This window comes from Nannospalax galili, unplaced genomic scaffold, assembly GCF_000622305.1.
Source record: "Nannospalax galili isolate Female #2095 unplaced genomic scaffold, S.galili_v1.0 scaffold1050, whole genome shotgun sequence".
Taxonomy (NCBI): Eukaryota; Metazoa; Chordata; class Mammalia; order Rodentia; family Spalacidae; genus Nannospalax; species Nannospalax galili.
In genome coordinates, this window is record NW_008329037.1 from 850,095 (window position 1) to 864,825 (window position 14,731).

General features: G+C 53.8%; 1 protein-coding gene across 2 annotated transcripts in view; it reads left to right on the forward strand.

Annotated features, from left to right (window-relative positions):
- The window catches only part of Nbeal2 (neurobeachin like 2), a 30,392-nt gene that overhangs the window by 5,318 nt on the left and 10,343 nt on the right, over positions 1–14,731 (forward strand). The window contains exons 2-25 of one of the 2 annotated variants that reach the window (XM_029562202.1): positions 4,021–4,109; positions 4,190–4,318; positions 4,425–4,506; positions 4,598–4,722; positions 4,905–4,987; positions 6,939–7,024; positions 7,118–7,400; positions 7,510–7,616; positions 7,905–7,985; positions 9,368–9,451; positions 9,790–9,888; positions 10,298–10,899; positions 10,980–11,112; positions 11,199–11,318; positions 11,516–11,837; positions 12,069–12,151; positions 12,274–12,366; positions 12,574–12,748; positions 12,872–13,005; positions 13,319–13,478; positions 13,638–13,740; positions 13,894–14,047; positions 14,141–14,299; positions 14,486–14,645. In XM_029562202.1, the coding sequence (XP_029418062.1) occupies positions 4,021–4,109; positions 4,190–4,318; positions 4,425–4,506; positions 4,598–4,722; positions 4,905–4,987; positions 6,939–7,024; positions 7,118–7,400; positions 7,510–7,616; positions 7,905–7,985; positions 9,368–9,451; positions 9,790–9,888; positions 10,298–10,899; positions 10,980–11,112; positions 11,199–11,318; positions 11,516–11,837; positions 12,069–12,151; positions 12,274–12,366; positions 12,574–12,748; positions 12,872–13,005; positions 13,319–13,478; positions 13,638–13,740; positions 13,894–14,047; positions 14,141–14,299; positions 14,486–14,645 (3,646 nt within the window). The remainder of the gene's footprint in view (positions 1–4,020; positions 4,110–4,189; positions 4,319–4,424; positions 4,507–4,597; positions 4,723–4,904; positions 4,988–6,938; positions 7,025–7,117; positions 7,401–7,509; positions 7,617–7,904; positions 7,986–9,367; positions 9,452–9,789; positions 9,889–10,297; positions 10,900–10,979; positions 11,113–11,198; positions 11,319–11,515; positions 11,838–12,068; positions 12,152–12,273; positions 12,367–12,573; positions 12,749–12,871; positions 13,006–13,318; positions 13,479–13,637; positions 13,741–13,893; positions 14,048–14,140; positions 14,300–14,485; positions 14,646–14,731) is intronic. The other variant, XM_017797478.2, reaches the window with a different exon arrangement.

Here is a 14,731-nt window from a genome sequence, read left to right on the forward strand (position 1 = left end):
CAAGTCTCTGGTCAGCCCAAATTCCTGGCATTCTAAAACAACCCTCCCATCCCTTCAATGAGAGAAAGCAAGAGGTAGTCCTTGGCTCAGTGCAGAGATGAGGTCTCCTAAGCCCTCTCTAGTATGTTGTCCTAGGCAGGGGAGGTAGAGTATGTTCCCCAGGAAGGAGCTGCTAATAGCAGGGAGAGTTGCTTTTGAGACTCTTATATGACCTCCCAGAGCCCATGAAGCCTGCCTTGATTGGCCTAGCCCTGAACCCGACTCAGCTCTAAACTGGGGCATTTACAGGACTAGACAGGCCAAGGGTGTGGTTCAAGGGACCACAAGCTGGAATGTACAGAGTCTGAAGGACCCACCCAGGTCTGGGAGAGTCTTCCCAGGTGATGACTATGAAGAGAGTAGGAGGTTCCTGCTTACATATCCAAAGCCCAAGTGCACTGAGGCAGTGGGGTGGGGTATACAGAGGCCTGGACAGGAAGGTGAGCAAAAGATAGAGAGCAGGCTTGGGCTGCACCAGATGGCCAAGCTCAGCAGTTGGACCTTTATCCTAGTGGTGGGAAATGATCAGATTGGGGCTTTAGGATGCTCTGGAGAGCTGTAAGTGACAGAAGGCCTATATTTTGGGTGAGAGAGGACTGGCTTGACTGGGGGTGGTTAGGAGTAAAAGAAGGAAGATAGTATTGGGACAGTTGTGTGTGTGTGTGTGTGTGTGTGTGTGTGTGTGTGTGAGATGCACGTGTGCATGGAGGCCAGAGTTTGACATTAGGTAACTTCCTTAATCACTCTCCACCTTATTTTCTGAGATGGGTTCCCTCAGTGCACCTAGAGCTTACCAATTCAGCTAGGCTGGCTGGCCGGTGAGCTCTAGGAATCCACCTGGCTTGGCCTCCCCAGCACTGAGATTAGCGATGCACACAGCTATGCCCAACTTTTTACATGGATGCTTGGGGATCTGAACTCAGGTCCTCATGCATGCATGGCAAGCACCCTGACTAATCCCAGTGTTGGGACATTTTGAAGGGATCTGTGAGACCACTGAGGCAGGGGTCAGGGTCAAATGGTCACCTTGGGCTAGCCAGCTAGCAAAGTATCCCTGGCCTAGAACAAAGGCCTGGCTTCTGGTACTGAAAGATGTAGCTGGAGCCAAGGTGCTGGATTTCCTCTGAGGCTTCCCACTTCCCCACCTGTAATGGGAAGCTTCAGAAGAAATGGTTTAGAAACCTGGTTTCTTCACTTTTCATTGCTATGATAAATCCTTGAGAGAACCACCTTCAAGGAGGAAAGGGTTATTTTGCATGGTTTCAGAGGTTTTAGTCTATGGCTGTCTGGCTTCATTGCTTCTAAGTCTGTGGCAAGACAGAAACATCACAGCAGAAGATCATGGTTGAAGGAAAGCTGCTCATGTTATGACAACCAGGAAGAAGAGAGGAAGGAAGGGAGGGAGAGGGGAGGGAGAGAGGGAGAAAGAAAATGAGGTGGGGGAAAAGGGAGAAAAGGAGGAGGGGAAGGGGGAAGAAGAGGAGAAGACACAATGAATAAGCACAGGCCAGCTATGAGTGCATAGGGACAAGATCTAGCCCCCAAGGGTATGTCTCCAGGCACTCACTCCCTCTGAAGTTTTTCCTTCCTCGCAGTAGCCCATCAGATTATGAACCTATCAATGAATTAGTCCATTGATGAGGTTAGAGCCCTCCTGACCTAATCACTTCCTCAAAGCCCTACTTCTGAACACTGGTTCATCAGAAACCAATTCTTCAATACATGAGCCTGGCCTTCCCTGGGTTTTAGAAACTGGGCATTTTGGTTTCCTTGCTGGCTGGTAGGAAAGGAGGTTGGTAGCAGCAGAGGTGGAGAGGTCAACAAAGGTAATGGACAAAAAGTCACAGTTATGTCACTCTACTTCTTGGCAGTCATGGTCCCTTTCTTGGTTGCCTGGGCTTTCTTTGTACAAGGAGCCAAGTTTGGGGATGTACACCAATAATCCCAACTCTCAGGAGGTAGAGGCAGGAGGATAAGGAATTCAAGACTAGCCTTGGCTATATAAAGAGTTCAAGACCATCCAGAGCTATGTGAGACCCTGTCTCAAAATAGAGCTGGGGGAATGACTTGGTGTTTGCTACACAAGCATGAGGGTCTAAGTTTTAATCCTCAGAACCATGTAAAGGCTGGGTGTGGCAGCACATGTCTGTAACCCCAGCATTGGGGAGGAGGTGAGGAGCAAGTAGATAGATCCTGAGTGCTCTTTGGCCAGTCAGTGTAACCAAAATGGTAAACTCAGGTTGAGTGAGAGATCTTATCTAAAAAAAAAATAAGGTAGAAAGTAAACACTAAAAATAAAAAATAAAGTAGAGAAAGTCATCTAATGTCTCTCACTGACTCCACATGCATACTCATGGGCAGGTGAGCAAACCCTATACACATGCACACATATGCATACACACACACGCACACACACAAAGAAAGAAAAATAAGAAAATGCATAAGGAAATAAGGGAGGCATCCAGATACAGAGTGAATAGCTGCTCCCACCAAGTTTTTTTTTTTGGGGGGGGGGGCTGATATTTGGGGGCCACAGGGAGGAAAAACAAGCCAGCCACCCTCCAAAGTTCTGTAGATCCTTAGGTATAAGGGCCATAGCCCCTGGGAGTAGCCTCAGGCCCTCTGAGCATCAACTGAGGTATGCCATATCTCTGTCCTTCTATACAGGTACAGTCCTAGTCTCATCTCTGACTTGACATTGCTTTTTAGGCTCAGCTTATTGGGAGATCCAGATGGGAGTGGCTACAGGTTGGGGCAGATGAGGACTGGGCTAGGATTTAACTCAGCAATGCCCATGAGCAAAGACCTGTGGAATACAGGTGGGGGTGGCCAGGTCATGAGAAATGACAAAAATATGGGAGAGTCTTGCTTATTTATTATTTCTAGGCATGAGGTCTTGAGCCAGGCAGAAAAATGTGGGTGACAGACACCCTAAAGCAAGGATAGCACCCAGGGCAGGGTGCCCCACCCCTTGTGCTGCAGGTCCCACCCTCAGTGCTTTGCCAGGTCCCTTGCAGCCTCTCTTGTGGGGCCCAGGGTGCCCTGCTCCCCGCCACACACACACACACACACACACACATCCCTGCGGTCTGCCCGGAGGAAGCAGCTGCCCTCCCCCACCGTGACTCTGCGCTTCCTGCCCCAGCCGGGGCGGGAGGAGACATTTCCCGTTCACACCAAAGTTTCCCTGGTGGTGCGCGCACGCGCGCACACACACACACACACACACACACACACACACACACACACACACACACAATTTTACTCTGGAAGCAAATTATTCAATATAAGTTGATATTTCTTCTTTCAGAGTCCCCAAAATGTCCTTAATAGGTGTCCCTTTTCTTTACGCTCAGCTGCTACCCCTCTTGCCCATGGAACCAGCTTTGGGACCTGGGGTCCAGGTAAACAACAAGGGTGGTTCCAGGGGAATAGTAGAACATTCTGCAATGATTTGGGGCTCTAATTGTTGGGGTGTGAGTATGCGTGGGGTATCTGACTAACAATGCACATGTACTGTGAGACCCACAGTTCAGGAGGGTTTCCAAGAGGTGCTGGCTGCAGAACTAGGGGAAGGCAGAAGATAGGATTCAGCCCAAGACTTTGGGGTAGGGCTGGGGCAGCTGTGGAGTGGGAGATCTGCAGCTGCAGCATTACTGTGGACCACACCACACCTCACTTAAGCTCCTCCCTGCCTGTGTCAGGTCTGTATGGGTTGCCACCCATTAGAAAGGTGGGAACAAAGACTGAAGGTGGGGCTGAGAGAAGCAGATGAGGTCCCAGAAGAGAGGACTGCCTGGACCGCAGTCCTCAGAATCTGACCTCCTGAGTTCCTGTGGTCCAGAACCCATCCCTCTCTCCCCTTCTCTAGGCCCATCACTCTGCCTGGAATCCCTGTTTATCCTCTCGTCCTCTCCACCTGTCCTTCCTCTCGTTATTGAGCTCTTCCACTGTCTCATTCTCTTGAACTGTCGCCTACAGAAGGACCTGGGCTACCTGCAGCAGTGGCTGAAGGCCTTTGTGGGTGCCTTCGAGAAGGGCATTTCACTGTCCTCCCTGGAGCCAAGAAGGTAAGGATGTATCTGCTTATAGGCCAGGCCCAGATAGGGAGGTAGGGCTGTCCTTGGCACCCTAACAACTCTATTTACAGGCCAGAGGAGGCAGGTGCAGAGGTCCCTCTGCTACCCCTGGATGCTCTACATGTGCTGGCTGAGCAACTGGACCAGGGGGACCTAGAGCAAGCCCTGCTGCTGCTGAAGCTCTTCATCATCCTCTGCAGGTGCCTCCTCTCTAGTGGACAGAGGCATGGACATGTGGGAGTAGGGGTAGGGTGGCCAGGGTATTAGCATGACCTCTCTCATTCTTTACCTCTTGTCCCTAACCAGGAACCTGGAGAATGTAGAGGCAGGTTGGGGCCAGGTACTGGTGCCCCGTGTGCTGGCGCTTCTCACAGGATTGGTGACTGAGGTGAGGGACTCTCTTAGATAGGGTAGAGAGAGGCAGTAGCTACACATATAGCTGACTAACCCTCCCTTTCTCTTCTTTCCCCACTCTGCAGCTGAAAGGACCCCCATCATCACAGGAAGACCATGCCACTCAGCTGGAGAATGTGGCCCTACATGCCCTGCTCCTCTGTGAGGGACTCTTTGACCCCTATCAGACCTGGCGGCGCCAGCATAGTGGGTAAGAACCAGGCCTCAGATAGGTGAACCACAGGAGGAAAGGAGCTTTGGTCTAAAGACTTATGAGACTAGCTTGTGTTCAGGCTGGTGGAGAATGACCAGTGACCTGACTGGGGAGGTGAGAGTTCAGCTGATGGATTCCAGTGCCTGGACTCACCCCACTCTTCCCATCCCTACCCCCAGGGAAGTCGTCAGCTCTAAGGAGAAGAGCAAATACAAGTTTCCTCCTGCTGCTTTGCCCAGTGAATTTGGAGCCTTCTTCCAAGGTCAGGCTCTAAACCCTGCTTCACTAGGCCCCAGATGGCCCCACCCCTAAACCTAGGTCCCTTCCTGAGGTTCTCTTAGCCCATCTACTGGACAGGAACTCCTTGGTGTTAGCTCATAGGCCTGGGAGAGACACAGGGGCCTCCCACAGCTAAGTAGGAGTTTAGGGGTAGAGAGAAGAGAAGGGGCATGTCTGGGCAGTCATTTTTTCTTAGTCTGGAGTAAGGACTTCTTATCAAGTGGAGTGTTGACCTGTCCTCTGGATTTCCTGTCTTTCTGCTCTCCTGGCTCATCCCAGCTTGTATTCCTACTCCCTGCCCAATCTGTCTCTTAGCCTCTACCCATGCGCTGGCTACACTAGCTGTCACACCTACTGTCTCACTCCTTGAAGAGTGCCCAGAACTCCCTCTGGCCTCTTGTTCTCTCTGGTCTTACTCTCACTTGATTTCACCTCCTGTCCTAGGCCTCCTCTCTCCTCTCATCAAGGGAGGACTGTGGTCAGCACTTGATATGGACAGAGCAGAAAGTAGCCTGGATAGAGGCAAAGGCAGGCAGAACTGTAAGAAGGCAGATCCTTTGAGGGTATTTATCATGCTAGTAAGTATGTGATGCTATTGGAGCTGCAGGCTTGAGTCTGAAATGGAGTGTAGCAACCCTAGAAGGAGAGAGCCCTGGGGAGCTCCCTGCCTCCATGTCCCACAGCCAGGGCATTTTGAGACAGAACCTGCTTTTTTGGTTTTTTAATATTTTATTTATTATTTTTATCTTACGTATATAAGTCTGTTGCCTGCATGTATATAAGTGCACCCGTGTCGTGCAGTGCCTGTGGAAGTCAGAAGCGGGCATCAGATTCCCTAGAACTGGAGTTATTGATGGTTGTTAGCCACCATGTGGGTGCTGGGAATGGAACCCAAGTCCTCTACAAGAACAGCCAGTGCTCTGAATCCCTGCACCATCTTTCCAGCCCCAGAACCTGTTTTTTGAGAGAGGGTCTCACTATATAGCCCTGGCTGTCCTGGAACTCCCTATATAGACCAGGCTTGCCTTGAATTCACAGAGATCCGCTTGCCTCTGCCTCTGCCTCCCAAGTGCTAGGATTAAAGATATGTGCTACCATGCCTGGCCACCAGCCTGGACTGGAACTCACTATATAAAACCAGGTTGGTCTCGAACTCAGAGATCTGCCTGCTTCTGCCTCCTGAGTGCCGAGACTAAAGGCATGTGCCACCATGCCCGGTAGCCTGGGCATTTTTAAGACCACATAACCAGATAGCTACTCCTTCTCAGACTCACACTGTATCCTCTCCTCTCATAGGCCAACTTTCTTCTTAGGCCTTGCCTGAGAAGCCCCGTTGTAGGGAGGCCCCCACCCTATCCCACCTGTTCCCCCACATGTAACCCAGGCCTGGCCTCTTCTGCTCTCTGAGTTTCAGTCTGTCATCCTGTCCAGCTTGGCTGGAGCAAGGCCACATATGAGGTTGTGAAAGCCCCTAGAAGTTCCCAATAGGGAGACAGATGGGGGAGGGGAGGATATCAACGTACTAGATACAGCGTGGTCCCTAGAGCAGAACACCAGATGCCCCACTGTCAGAGGGGCAGAGGGAACAGATTTGCATCTGAGAATCTAAACCCTGCATCTCCATGGGGAAGCATAGTGGCTGTGTGTCGCTCTGGGGTTCCCACTTCTGGGCATAAAGATACAGGGGGCTGTCTAGGCTCTCAGGGCTGGACTATATGTCTCCCAGTCCCTCTATAGCACCTCAAACTTCCTTGCATGCAGCCATGATATCTTAAAACCAGGGTAGGGTGAAGGATTTGTTCTCTGGTTGGAACTCTCATGAGGCCCAGCTTCTAACTCCCTGCTCTGTGCTGAGACAACCCACTTCTTGTGAAGTCCCCTGGCCCATAGTCTTGTAACCTTAGTGACATTGTACTGCCCTGTCTACTACCCAGAAAGCCTACAGGATGCAGACCATTTGCCTGCCATGCTGCTGTTGCGGCTCATCCACCTCTTCGGTGCTGTCCTCACAGGAGGAAAGGTAGGTTGGGAGGTGAGCCTATGGGCCGGGGGTGGCCCTCTCAGCACCTTATTGCTGGGTGAGCCCACTGCCCATCTCTGTCCTCACCTGCAGGAGAATGGGCAGATGGCTGTGAGTGCCGGCTCTGTCCAGGGCCTGTTGGGTGTGGTGCGGGGCTGGGGCCATGGCCCAGCTAAAGACCCTCACCTGGTGCCTCTGGCCCTGGAGGCACTGGTGGGGGCAGTGCATGTCCTGCATGCTAGCCGTGCACCTCCCCGTGGGCCAGAACTCCGCACCCTGCTCGAGGGCTACTTCCGCATCCTCAATGCTGACTGGCCAGCTAGTTCAAGCTCAGGCCCTGAAGAGGCCCTTGTCACCCTACGGGTCAGCATGCTCGGTGGGTATGGGCTCTCAGGCACTTGATGGGAGGGGAATGCTCATGTGATAGTAGAAAGGCAGGGCTGGGCAGCAGGGGGGAAAATGAAGACTTCCTTGACCCCTCACAGATGCTATCCCCATGATGCTGGCATGTGAGGACCGGCCAGTGCTGCAAGCCACTTTCCTTAGCAACAATTGCTTTGAACACCTTATTCGCCTCATCCAGAACAGCAAGGTGGGTAGGGTCTTGACTGAGGGTAGGGGGCCTCGCACCCAGGGGAACCACATAGATATCCCAGCTTGCTGCTGAACAAACATGTCTGTGGCCTGTGTTCAGTGGGAGGGCCTGGGATATGGACAAAGTTTGGGGTCTTGGCCCCACTCTTCCCAGTGCCTAGTAGGGGCACTTTGACGAGGGCTCAGGATGCCACTTCCCTCTGAGGCAGAGCCCTAGCAGCTGCCCGTGGTCTTACTCTAACCCCTCCTCCTCCATCTTCCTCCTCTACTTTGCCCCTCCCCACAGCTGTACCTGCAGGCCCGGGCGCCCCCTGAGGGGGACAGTGACCTGGCTACCCGGTTACTGACCGAGCCCGATGTCCAGAAGGTACCACTTTGGGGCTGACCAGCCAAGGCACCACCTCTCTGGGAACCTGCCTGTGGCTCCTTCTGTGAACCTTTAATGTATTCCAGCATGGGGGATGAGTAGATGTGTGAGGCCTATCATGGCCTAGCAGTAGGGGGGTGGGTTCCCCATGCCCTCTTACCCCACCCCAAGATCAAGTCCCCATCTTAGAGACTGGGGTAGGAAGTGGTCTTTTGCCTACCTGGTATTAAAATTGGATGCTGGGATGTCGCTGTACCAAGCTGGAAGGAACCTTCGAAACTCTTCACTACCTACCCGCATTTCTCAGGAGGAGGAATGAAAGTTCAGACACAAAGGGATTTTGTTATAGTCATCCTCTGAGGCAGGAGTCCTCCATGGAGGTCACTTCTTTCTATGGATTCTGATATCTACCCTAACCAGATTACTTGGAGTTTTTCTACCCTCTCCTGATATGCTACATGCTTCACTGTGCATGGGAGCTCTAGGGAGCTGCACAGAATCAGTTGGGGTCTCTGCATCTCAACTTCCAGAGCCTCTGCCCTGGCTCTGTCTTCATGAGGTAGCCCCCATGTGTCCATTGTCTGTAGTCACTTTCTGACATTCCGCCTGTCTATTCAGCTTCAAAGCAAGCAAGGCTAAGTGACACTATGCTCCCACTTGATTTTAGATAAGGAAACAGGCCTAGAGAGGGGAAGAAGGTTGCCTGCACTCACACTTAGAGAATTTGGGCAGAGCTGGGAGCAAAGGGCTTACAGGGCCAAAACATAACATGGCTTAGCATCTGTTGCCAGACTGCTTTTAACTCCTCATCCCCCAGCATAGGGCAGGGGGAGTGAGCAACATACCCCTGACTCTCAGATTCAGCTAAACTGAACCACAGTGTCCACTGATCTAGGGGATGATCCAGGGTAGGACTTAAAGGTCTCGAAGGTTCTTCTAGCTCTAATGCCCTGTGGTTGATTGTGTCTGTATTCCCTGAATCTCTGTTAATCATCATGGGTGGTGGGGCACTTGATGACCTGCTTGCACATGTCTATCTTGGATGGGGATGTGGGGGCTAGCACCCATAAGCCCACCAGAGAATGGGAGGGAGTTCAGAGGCAGTTTGCACTGTTGATGTAGCAGAGAGGACCTTCCCAGCCTGGGTTTCTTCCCAGGCCTTTTTGCCAGAGCTGGTCTTGCCCCTCTGCTCTGAGAGCTCCCTGCTTTGAGGTGACACAGCAGGTGAGGCAAGTAGAGGGCCTGGCACCCACAGAGAGTTGCTGATGCAGCAAATGCCGTGGACCATGGAGTACCTGGCCCTGCACCCCTTTTGTTGGCAGTTTCTGCCAGCTGTGGCACCCTGGAAACTGCTTCTTCTGACTTCTCCTCTCAACCCCAAGGTACTGGACCAGGACACAGATGCCATTGCAGTCCATGTGGTTAGAGTGTTGACCTGCATCATGAGCGGCTCCCCCTCAGCCAAGGTAAGGAGTGACTCAGACTTACCATGCAGAAGTGGAGTTCACAGTTTCCGTTCCCCAGAATGGAGCCCATGGAGGCCCTGCCCTCTGGGGTGCAGCTCCATGTGCTGGGTGGATGTGTTCATCAGTGTGTCCTAGGTCAGGGCCAAGGACAGTCGTGAGCTGACCACCACCTATAGCCTTCTGAGATGAACACAGCCTACCTCTATTGTCCGTGTGTGTGCTAATACTGTGACCCACAGCAGAGACAGACAAGGGAGCACCAAAAGGGAAGAGGTCCCCCATGGGCATGTGTTGGCCCCATGACCCAAGGATATGCTTATGTCCATGCTGCTCCATAGGAGGTGTTCAAGGAGCGCATTGGCTATCAGCATCTGCAGGAGGTCCTGCAGAGCCACGGACCTCCCACCCACCGGCTGTTGCAGGAGCTGCTAAACATGGTGAGGACTGGGCTTAGGACCTAGGTTCCAAAGGCAGCTGGCCTGAGGCAGATCTGCACCCTGGAGGACTATGTTGATTGTGGCCAGTATAATGTGACCTATGGCTCAGCCATATATGTCAGTGAAGCCTCTGCACTATGGGATTCTAGGAGCTTCAGCCTGTCAGCCAGCCTGTAGGCCATCCCAGGAACATGCAGTTTTGGGAGCTTCACCAGCCCAGGTTACAAGCTAAGGCCCAGACTGCTAGTGCTAAGGGGTTGTTGTAGTGGGTATTGTCATCTGTGCACCTCTGACACTATAGCAGGATGGAGTGGCATGCGTTCGTTTCTCATACTGTAGGCAACAGGAAGTCTCACAACTGGCAGGGGCCATAGTTGACCTGGGACTGTCACATTCTCTCCACCCACAGGCTGTGGAAGGTGACCACAGCATACGCCCACCTCCACCGATCTGCAATGAACAGCCGGTGCTTGTGCTGATGCAGTGGTTGCCAGCATTGCCCACAGCTGAGCTTCGGCTCTTCCTAGCACAGCGCCTCTGGTGGCTCTGTGACAGCTGCCCTGCCAGCCGTGCCACCTGTGTGCAGGCCGGCCTGGTGAGCTACCTGCTAGAAACGCTTGACACAGGGATAGCCCTGGGATCCCGCTGCCAGGAACGGCTATTAGCACTGTTGCAAGCTCTAGGCCGTGTGTCGCTAAGGCCCTTGGAGCTGCGTCGCCTGCTGCACCCCCCACCAGGGCTGGACTCAGAGTCAGGTGGAACTGAGGCTCAGAAGGCTCAGCACGCAGGCGCCATCATCCGAGCACTGTCAGGCATGGCCCGGCACCGTGGTCCTGCACGTGCCCTGCGTTACTTTGACCTCACACCCAGCATGGCAGGCATCATGGTGCCACCTGTGCAGCGATGGCCAGGACCTGGCTTCACCTTCCATGCCTGGCTCTGTCTGCATCCTACAGAGGCAGCATCTACCTCAGCTCTCAGCCGGCCTCTCCAAAGAAAACAACTGTACAGGTGGGTGACTGCCAGGGGCTAGGGACCCACTGCCAGGGTGAGCAGGAGGAAGCAGGCATAACTGGCTTGCCTGCCCCCAGCTTCTTCACCAGCAATGGCTCAGGGTTTGAGGCCTTCTTCACGGCAGCTGGGACCCTGGTGGTAGCTGTGTGCACACGGAAGGAGTACATGACCATGAGCCTGCCAGAAGTGTCCTTTGCTGACTCAGCCTGGGTGAGTACCCACCCATCTCACATGGCCCAGTGGGGAGTGGGGCACCAAGTCTCAAATATGGCCTGATGTCACAGCTTCTATCCTAGCACTGTGTGGCCATTGTACATGTACCTGGGCGCCGGCCCTTCAGCCAGAACCTGGTCCATGTCTTCAAAGATGGCCATCTGGTCATGACAGCACCTCTTCGTTTTCCCTCTCTCAGTGAGGTATGCCAGGCAGGATTTGGAAGGCCTTGAGTTTGTTGGGGGGCTTGGACCAATGTGGACTGGGTTGGATCTGGAACTCTGCTTGTCTTCTCTCTGTGCCAGTCTAGAGTCTTTTTTGGGAGTTACCATAAGCTTGATATAGGTGAAGCCCCAGGCTTTGCTGTGACCTGACCAGTCCCCCAATCCTGACCCTGCAGCCTTTTTCCTCCTGCTGTATCGGCTCCGCTGGGCACCGCACAACGACCACCACCACAGGGCTCCCCATGCCACCAGTCCCTGCCACTCTGGCTCACACTCACCCTTCCCTCACTCGCTCCCAGTCAGTCCCAGCCTCTACAGGCCTGGGCTGGGGGACTGGGCTGGTGGCTCCTGTACAGGAGGGCAGCATCAGCGCCACCCTTGCAGGCACCCAGGACACTCGGTGGGGCAGCCCCACATCCCTGGAGGGTGAGCTGGGGGCTGTGGCCATCTTCCATGAAGCCCTGCAGGCAGCTGCCCTTCGGGTCCTGTGTGCCCTGGGTATGTAACACTTGTCGCTCATCTTTCCTTCCCACTCCAGAAGTCCCAGCCCGTATCCCACTGTTCCAGGATGAGGGTATTGGATTTATAAAGTCCCCAAGCCAAAGACTAGGGGTCCCCAGGGCAGAAAGCAACCTTGGGAATTTCCTCTGCATAACAGGAAAGAGGCAGGCTGTAGATGGGGTTTGACCAGAGGCCCTGAGGTCTAAAACCTCACCCTTCTCCTTCCAGGGCCCAATGAGCCGGTACCCTTCAAGCCGGAGGGTGAACTACACGAACTTAGTACCAAGCTGCTTCTTCATTATTCTCCTCAGGTATTTGGGGATTAGCGGGTGGTTGGCTTAACTGTGCTCCCTTCCTCTGGCTCCCACCTTCAGTCTGCCACCCCCTTCTCCATTTGATCCTTGCTGTATCTCTTACCACGCCCCCACCCCAGGCCTGTAAGAACAACATCTGCCTGGACCTGTCCCCTGGCCATGGGCTGGATGGCCGCCTGACTGGCCATCGGGTGGAGACATGGGATGTGAAGGTGCGTGGGTGCCTGTGTACACATGGGCAGTGAGACACAGGTATGACAAGCTGGCTGGGAGGAGTTCTGGGTCCTCACAGGATTTGGGAGACCAGCTCAAGAAAATGACACTCCTTGCCTCCAGGTTCCTAGGCAGAACAGTTCACTGGGGTGGAGGGGCAGGACGCTGGTCTGAAGCTATTTTCTCACCATCATCCCCTCCCCCAGGATGTGGTGAATTGTGTAGGGGGCATGGGTGCCTTGCTGCCCTTGCTGGAGCGAGTGGCTGTGCAACCCCAAGAGGCTGAGGCAGGTCCAGGTGAAACACATGACCTTGTGGGACCTGAATTGACTTCTGGCTACAACACTCAGGGCTTACTTCTCCCCCTGGGCAAGTCTTCAGGTGAGTGTCCCTTGTACCTGGGTGAGAGAGAGAGTCTTGGTATGGTGGGGGAGCTGAACACTTGAGGTAGTAGCTACTGGCAGGTCCTTGACCTACATCTGTCCCCTTCCTGGTGGCTGGCAGAAGAACGGATGGAGAGGAACGTAGTGGCTGCCTTTCTCCTGATGCTGCGGAACTTCCTGCAGGGCCATGCAGTGAACCAGGAAAGCCTGGTGCAGTGCCAGGGGCCTGCCATCATTGGGGCCCTCCTGCGCAAGGTAAGGCCTAGTGGGGCAGGTGGAGGAGAGACGGGGCAGGACTCTTCTGGCCAGTGACATCTGAGTGGGGCCTGAATTACTGGGCTGTTTTGGTTGTAAGGTTGTGGAAGAAAAGGTGGCTCAGGCTATGGTAGGGGAGCTGGGCCACAGCCCAGGCTAGGAGCTTGCATTTCAGAGATGGCAGGGGGCCCTGAAGGGCTGTGACATATCTATGTCCATGATGCTTATTGCTGGGAAGGGTGGACACTGAATGGCAGGGACAGCAGGTAGGTAGAACCTGACTTCTATCTCAGCCAGCGCCTTCTCCCTTCAGGTTCCCAGCTGGGCCATGGACATGAATGTGCTCATGTCTGCCCAGCTGCTGATGGAGCAGGTGGCTGCTGAGAACAGTGGACCCCTCCTCTACCTGCTCTACCAGCATCTGCTCTTCAACTTTCACCTTTGGACCTTCAGTGACTTTGCCGTGCGCCTTGGTAGGTGGGGGTTCCAGGGTAAGAGGCTGGCCATAGGGAAGGTGGGGGTGAGAGATTATAACCCTGCTCTTGATCTGAGGGGACATATCTGACAGGGCCACAGCTCTGCCCCAGGGTGTGTGAGGGAATGTGACAGTATCTGGCATGCTATCCACCCAGGTCATATCCAATATATGTCCAGCATAGTCCGTGAGCACAGGCAGAAACTTAGGAAGAAGTATGGAGTCCAGTTCATCCTTGATGCTCTGCGCACACACTACAGGTGAGGCTGGTGGGACTAGGTTCATGGTGGATGATTTATATAGCAGCCCCTGACTTTGGGGACAAGATGATATGCTGCCCCAACTAGCCTGCCTTCTCTCCCTGTGTCTCTGGCTTTCTTGGCCCTGCTGACTGTCCTTGCTGAACCCACCAGCCTGCAGCGGGAGCGCCCCCTTGCAGCTGATGACCTGCGCACAATACAGACTTCCCTGCTGGGCCTGGCCCGTGAGTTCCTGGTTCGGAACATCTCAGCTGATGACATGCAGGTTGTGCTGAGTTTTCTAGCAGCCACTGGTGACAATGGCCAGGTAGCCTGGAGGTTGGGGAGGGTGAGGCTTGGGTGACAGAGGTATGTGAGCCAGCTGAGGGTGCCAGACTAAAGTGACATTCTGTATCCTCAGGTGGTGGGTGCATTGGACCTACTGCTGGCCATACTTCAGGGTTCTCCTGCACAGGAGCCCTTGGCCATCTTCCTGTTGGAGCCAGGGAACCTGGAAGTGCTGCTTTCACTGCTGGTGCGGCCAAAGGCACCGCCGCTGCTGACTGACAGAGTTTGCAAGGTACACCCAAGCCACCTTCTGCTCTTGGAATCCATTCACTGAGTCCTTTGGGTGGAGTTTAGGGAAGCCTTGTATCCATGGATAAAGTTAGCCACCTTTATGGGCTTCTCCTGGAGCCACACATCTGCACAGTGACATCTATGTTAAGTCCTTCTCCATAACTGCCTCTTGATGGCTCTCACACAGATCCTTCGAAGACTGCAGCAGAATGAGCGGTTACCTGAGCGAAGCCGCCAGAGGATCCGTCTGCGGGACAGTGGTCTCCAGGGTCTTGTGGCCTGCTTGCCTGAGGGGATGGTCTCCCCCCAGCTGTGCCAGGGCCTGTACAAGCTGTTTGTAGGGGCAGGTATGACCTAGTTGGGCTCAAGAGGCAGCTCAAATAGAGGAGAAGGAAGCAGCTCAGTGGTAGAGTGCTTGCTTCACATGTGCAAA